Source organism: Tupaia chinensis, unplaced genomic scaffold (assembly GCF_000334495.1).
Source record: "Tupaia chinensis unplaced genomic scaffold, TupChi_1.0 Scaffold143620_1, whole genome shotgun sequence".
Classification (NCBI taxonomy): domain Eukaryota; kingdom Metazoa; phylum Chordata; class Mammalia; order Scandentia; family Tupaiidae; genus Tupaia; species Tupaia belangeri.
Genome location: NW_006203468.1, coordinates 105,869 through 112,431, shown reverse-complemented (window position 1 = coordinate 112,431; position 6,563 = coordinate 105,869). Strand labels below are relative to the sequence as shown.

The 6,563-nt window shown below is 38.3% G+C and overlaps 1 protein-coding gene across 1 annotated transcript in view; it reads left to right on the top strand.

The window, feature by feature from the left end:
• Positions 1-3,446: 3,446 nt before the first annotated feature.
• LOC102498605 (rap1 GTPase-GDP dissociation stimulator 1-like) overlaps positions 3,447-6,563 on the top strand; it is a gene marked incomplete at its 5' end in the record, with an annotated part of 35,891 nt that continues 32,774 nt past the window's right edge. The window contains 2 exon segments of the mRNA XM_027766661.1: positions 3,447-4,959; positions 4,962-5,308. Coding sequence (XP_027622462.1) covers positions 3,447-4,959; positions 4,962-5,308 — 1,860 coding nt within the window.

The window sequence follows — 6,563 nt, the reverse complement described above, 5'->3', positions numbered from 1 at the left end:
GCTTCAGCTTGCTGGTCCGGAGGCCACACGCCCGCCCTGGAGAGGCAGCTGAACGCCGGGCAGAGCCCCGGGTGGGGGGCCCTCCGCCCTCCGCCGCCTCACTCGGCGTGGGTCCCGGGGTAGGCAGGGCCCGCGCAGGGCCCGGGTGGGCCCGCAGCAGGGCCCTCTGCCCACCGCCGCCTCGCTTGGCACGGGTCCTGGGCTGTAACTAATCTTTTCTAAACTATTTATGTATTTATGGCAATACTCAGGCAACAGTAATGGATTGTCAGAAAAGTCATTACACATGTTTGCATAGAAAAAAATATGTCTTGACTCTTCCAACAACCCAATATTTTCTCAAAGAATTAGAGTGGGCATCAGCAGGTGATATGGAAGATTCGATCCTAGACTCCCACATGACTTATTATTGCAGCTTGAGTCTCAACCTGGTGACTTGCTTCTCACTTTCCCTTTCACTTTCTCATCTATGGTGAATGTGCATGACCTGTACCAAATTTTAAAAACAATAATAATGATAATGATAAATGAAATGAATAATTCTTAGAAAAATATTAGAGTGAAATTCAATTACATTTTTTTCTTGCACTACCTCTGTCTTTTCCATGAATCAGCAGATACTCTTGGCTTATATCTCAGGAGCATGTTTGGCACCCACATATATGTGTATGTTTTTGTTTGTGTTCCAAGCCCTATCTCTATTTATTTTTCCTTTATAATTAAAAAAATTATTTAATTTTATTACTATTATTTTCAAAATTTGCTATAGGACTTGTGCACCAGAGAAGGACAGAAACAAAGTGAGAAAGGGAAAGTGAGAAAGAAAGCGACCAAGTCTAAGAATCTAACTATGATTGGTCTTTGGGAGTCCAGTGCCTTAACCACCATGCCCACTGCTGGCACCAATTTTTCTTTTTATCTTTATTTCCAAGAGCACACATTAACTTACTACACACACACACACACACACACACAGAGAAAGAGAGAGAGAGAGAGAGAAACTGACACTTCTATAAAATGGTCATGACACAATCCTCTCTACACACTTTTTTTCTCTTATCACGATTTTACACAAAATAAAAACTCCTGCTGTGTTTGCAAAGTCATCTAGTTTGGGACTCATGTAACAACTTGGGTCTGTGTGATGCAGTCCCCTTAACCACCAGGATATGAGCTTGTTTCATACCTCTATCTTTAGTTCCTGTTTTGTACACTTGATTTTGCAACTCTTTCACAAAAAATGAGCACTTTTTATTCTTGGCATATTCTAACCTGAACATAAATATTTACTTTTACTAGTGATGAAAATCAAATGATTTCTATAAGAATGTCTGGAATTTCATTAACACCTATATAAAAATTCAAACCATATTTATTTATTACATGTTGGAAACATGGAAGCCTGATTTCTTATAACTCCATATTTCATATTTGACAATACAACATTTCATTTTGAGAATTACTTGATAGTGTACTTTGTATGACAGCAAATTTTGAGGGGCCCAAGTGTGAAGTGTATTAGAATGCTGAGTCGTCAATCTTTAAACTGTGTTTCTTTTTCTTTCTGTAATATATTTCCAAGTGTGGTATTCTTATATTAGTCAATTCTTTGTTCTTAATTGTCCAGATGTTTAAGCTTGGTTGAAAAAGTTATAAAATACTTTCTTAATTTATCTGTAATTATTTTGGACTTATCATCTGGCAATAAAAGTCAGATTCAAAGTTTAAGGCACCTACAGGTAGCCCTGGTGAATACACATCCTCCATTTCATGACTAGCGTGGTTCAGTATGAGAACTAAGATTGACACTACCTTACCCAGCAACAAACTGCAAGGGTGTCCGCTGGAAAGTTTCACAGTTGAGCCTAATAGAATGAGCATGGCCAGAAAACAGCTTACACATAATAGGGTATAATAGTGTTTATAAAATAAATATATCAAAACAATGAACATGTGAATTAAGAATAATGGTGTTCTATGCTTCGTTTCTATTTCTCTGTCTGTGTGAGATTTTTGCTATAGGGCACGTGTACTCATGATAGAGACAGATAGAAAGTGAGAAATCACTCCCCAGGTGTGGATGGCCATGTTACAATCTCTTCTCTTCCTTTAACCTCTTGGTATTTTGGGCACACATGCACATGCACCTCATGTGACCTTCAAGCTTCAGGGTTGGGAATTAAATTGCAATGGGCCATATGAGTCAATGGGCCTTCACCCCCACAAAACCTACTGGTCCCTATGCTTTATTTATAATAGTAGTTTCATTTTTATTGAGCAATGATAGGGACTAACAATGTAGTTATATATTTCATACTTGTTTGATTTGAAACACCTGACTCTGGGCAAGAAACACAAATAAAGCAGCAAACAGGTCAATGCCAGGCATGTTTGTGTGTATGCCCAAAATCCCAGGAAGAGAATAGAGGAGTAGTGATTGCTGTGTGGCCATACTGACTTGGAGGATAATGTTTCACTTTCTCCCTCCCTTCCACTCTCTGATAAATGTATGTGTCTTATAACAGAAACCTAAGAAAATAAAAAGAAGAAGAAGAAGAAGAAGAAGAAGAAGAAGAAGAAGAAGAAGAAGAAGAAGAAGAAGAAGAAGAAGAAGAAGAAGAAGAAGAAGAAGAAGAAGAAGAAGAAGAAGAAGAAGAAGAAGAAGAAGAAGAAGAAGAAGAAGAAGAAGAAGAAGAAGAAGAAGAAGAAGAAGAAGAAGAAGAAGAAGAAGAAGAAGAAGAAGAAGAAGAAGAAGAAGAAGAAGAAGAAGAAGAAGGAGGAGAAAAGAAGGAGAAGGAAAAAAAAAGAAAAAGAAGAAGGAGGAGGAGAAGAAGGAAGAGGAGGAAATACTTCCAAATACTATCAGTGCTTGTGAATGTAGTTCATCTGCCAGAGAAGAATAGGCTGGTCTGCAGCTTCTGAAGATCTCATTTCTTTTTTCTGCAAAAGTATCATATAAAAAACTTTAGCCACCATATACACAGCATGATAGATAAAAAAGCTGGTCATCATTTTCAAATTAGACTGTAGAAAATGGGGAAAAATTTGGTGGGCCCTTTCTAATTTTGCCACATAGTAATCCAGCAAATGAGCATAGAAAAAAAGTAAGTCCAGAGTTTACTGAAGTAAAAATCTTGTGGGTCCCTGCCATGGCTGCACCATGCCCATGCTGCTTGCAGCAGCAGCTGCTCCTCCCCAGCGGCCGCTCCCTGGGGGTCCCTCTCTGCCTGCAGGAGAGAGAGTGAGATAGAGGGAGGACACTGAGCCACACCGCCAGCATCAGAGTCCTTCACCTCCCCCTGCCAGCTCTTCACCCTCTGGGAGGAACATGGAGTTAGGATTTCAAAGATCTAGAAGTTATTCTCAAACATGTTGAGATGACGTTTGAAGTTAGATTGGAAGACAAGAGTCAACAAAAAAAAAAAAGAAGAAGAAAAATTTTGTAAGATAATCTCAGTGATACCTTAAAGAAACTGAAGATAAGAGCTGTTGACAAGACCGAGAATAGTTTAGAAGGATGCTTGGATTGTCTGCTGCAAGCCCTGGCTCAGAATAATGCAGAAACAAGTGAAAAACTTCAAGGAAGTGGAATACTTCAGCTGTTTGAAAATCTATTGACTCCCCAGTCTCCCTGCACAGTCAAAGCAGCTAACGCTATAGTAGACGTAGCCAAAAATGAATTTATGTGACTTCTATGTGTGGATGCTGAATTGATTTCACCACTGGTGCAACTACTAAATATCAAAGACTAGGAAGCGCTGCTTCAAATAGGCAGAGCCCTAGGAAACATATGCTATGATAGCCATGAGAGTAGAAGTGCAGTTGGCCAAGCAGGTGGTGCACAGATTGTAATTGATTATTTAAGGTCATTGTGCAGTGTAACAGATCCCACCAATGAGAAGCTCTTGACTGGTTTTTGTGACATGCTGATGAACTATAGCAATGAGAAAGACTCCCTCCAAGCTCAGCTTATCAATATGGGTGTCATTCCTACTGTAGTGAAATTACTGGGTATCCACTGCTAAGATGCAGCTCTTACAGAAATGTGTATTGTTTCCTTTGGTAATTTAGCAGAACTTGAGTCAAATAAAGAACAGTTTGAAAGCACAAATATTGCTGAAGAGCTGATAAAGCTCTTCAAGAAGCAAATAGAACATTATAAGAGAGAAATGATTTTTGAAGTCCTCACCCCTTTGGCAGAAAATGATGCTCTTAAACTACAGCTGGTTGAAGCAGGCCTGGTAGAGTGTCTACTAGAGATTGTTCAGCAGAAGGTGGATAGTGACAAAGAGTATGACATTGCCAAGCTCAAAACTGGTTCAGATTTAATGGTTTTATTACTGCTTGGAGAGGAATCCATGCAGAAGTTATTTGAAGGAGGAAAAGGCAATGTGTTTCAAAGGGTACTTCCCTGGATTACATCAAATAAACACCAGCTACAGTTTGCTGGAGCACTGGCCATTGCCAACTTTGCCAGATATGATGGAAATTTTATTCATATGGTCGACAACAAAATTGTAGAAAAGTTTATGGATTTACTGAACAGACACGTAGAAGATGGCAATGTGACCGTCCAGCATGCAGCACTCAATGCCCTCAGGAACCTGGCCAGCTCAGTTGTAAATAAAGCAAAGATGTTATCCTCTGGGGTCACAGAGAGAGTTCTGAAATTCCTGAAATCAGAAATGCTCCCAGTTCAGTTCAAACTTCTGGGAACATTAAGAATGTCGATAGATGCCCAAGAAGTTGCTGAACAACTGGGCAAGAATGTTAAGATAGTGGAGCATTTGGTGAAATGGTGTGAAGCCAAAGATCATGCTGGGTTGATGGGGGAGTCCAGCAGATTGCGCTCAGCCCTCATCTGGTACAGTACATTGAAAGATGTAATTAAAACCATCATACAGAGAGGTGGCATCAAGCATCTTGTTACCATGGCAACTGGTGAGCATGTAATAATACAGCCCTCATTGCTTTAGCACTAATAGCAGCTTTAGAATTGGGCATTGCTGACAAAGATCTAGAAAGTGCTAAACTTGTACAGGCTTTACACAGACTGCTAGCAAATGAGAAAAGTGCTTTCGAAATAAAATATAATTCCATGGTCCTGATCTGTGTTCTCATAGGATCTGACTCTCTACACAAGGAAGTGCAGGATTTGGCCTTTCTAGATATTGTATCCAAACTTCACAGTCATAAGAACAAAAATGCCACCCAACAGGCCTCTGTCGCAGAGCAGAGACTTACTGTGGAAAGCCAAGACCCACCCCTTGCTGATACACAGCATCATCCCATCTCTGAATTCCCTTTTGTCCTCCATCCAGCTACCTCTTCTGCTTCATTCTTTACCACTATCACATGTGCGTGCGTGTAATGTTTCAATACCAATTGCTGTAGGTACCTGCCTAATAAGATTTTTTAAACCCACAGTTAGTGTGAGCATGACTTTGTCAAAAACAGGTCTCCACTCATAACTGTTTTCTTGTATTCCTGTTGCTTGAGCTACATTAAGTAGAATGTGCATGGTATAGTCCTATGATGATGTAAACTTGGTACTACATAATAAATTGCTCTTCACATGTGGTAAACTACATAATAACATACTGGTCAATTAAAAACAAAGAATGCAGCAGAGTCTATCTAGCATATTAAAGACAAAATTGAATAAAAAATAAGCTCTTTTTTGATGCTCAAAAAGCACAGTGATCAAAAAATTGTATGACTGCTCATTTAGAGTTACCTACTAATGTCAAGCCAATGGTACCTAGAGTTAAATAAAATTTAAATGTTCTCATTCTTTAAAATAATTTTGTGAGTATTGGGAAGGTTTCACTGTCTTGAGAAATAGTTTGAAGCCAGAAATTTTCCTTTTCTGCTTTGAAAAAAAAGAGATGTCCATGGAAAAAATGTGGCATCTTCTCAAAATTAGTCAAAATAAGTTTCCACTCTGTGGAGTGTAAATTTTCCATAATCCATACCTTTCCCAAAATTAAATAGAATTATTTTCCAATCTCAGGCTCAAGAAACTCCTTTAATTACCATGTATTATGTACACATTTGCAGATGACACTTTGATCCTCTGCAAAAGAGTAAAATCACATGAAAAACAAGACACCTTTTGTGGTAGGGAGCTTTTCTGTAAAGAAGACCACACAGATATACTTTTTTAAAATTTTTATTTAATTTACTTATTTTTACATTTTTCCGCAAACATTTACTTTACATAGCAAAAAATTTTAGCTCATACTCCATAATTCTTGACAGTTTGCAAACAACTTTCAAAATTTCAAAATACTGAATTTTAATGATAATGTTCAAAATATGTCTTATAATTTTGTATAATTTTATGACTCTATAACAATAGAAGCAGTATGGTTTCATATATATATATATATATATATATATATTTATTTATTTATTTATTTAGAGTGCAGACATTCAGTATATATTAAGTGGGGACATACAATGCCTCTCCTTCATAGCATGGCTTACTTCATTCAGCAATAAGTCTTCCACATTACTCCACTTCCTTTCCAACGCCAGGGTTTTGTTGTTTTTTAGGCATG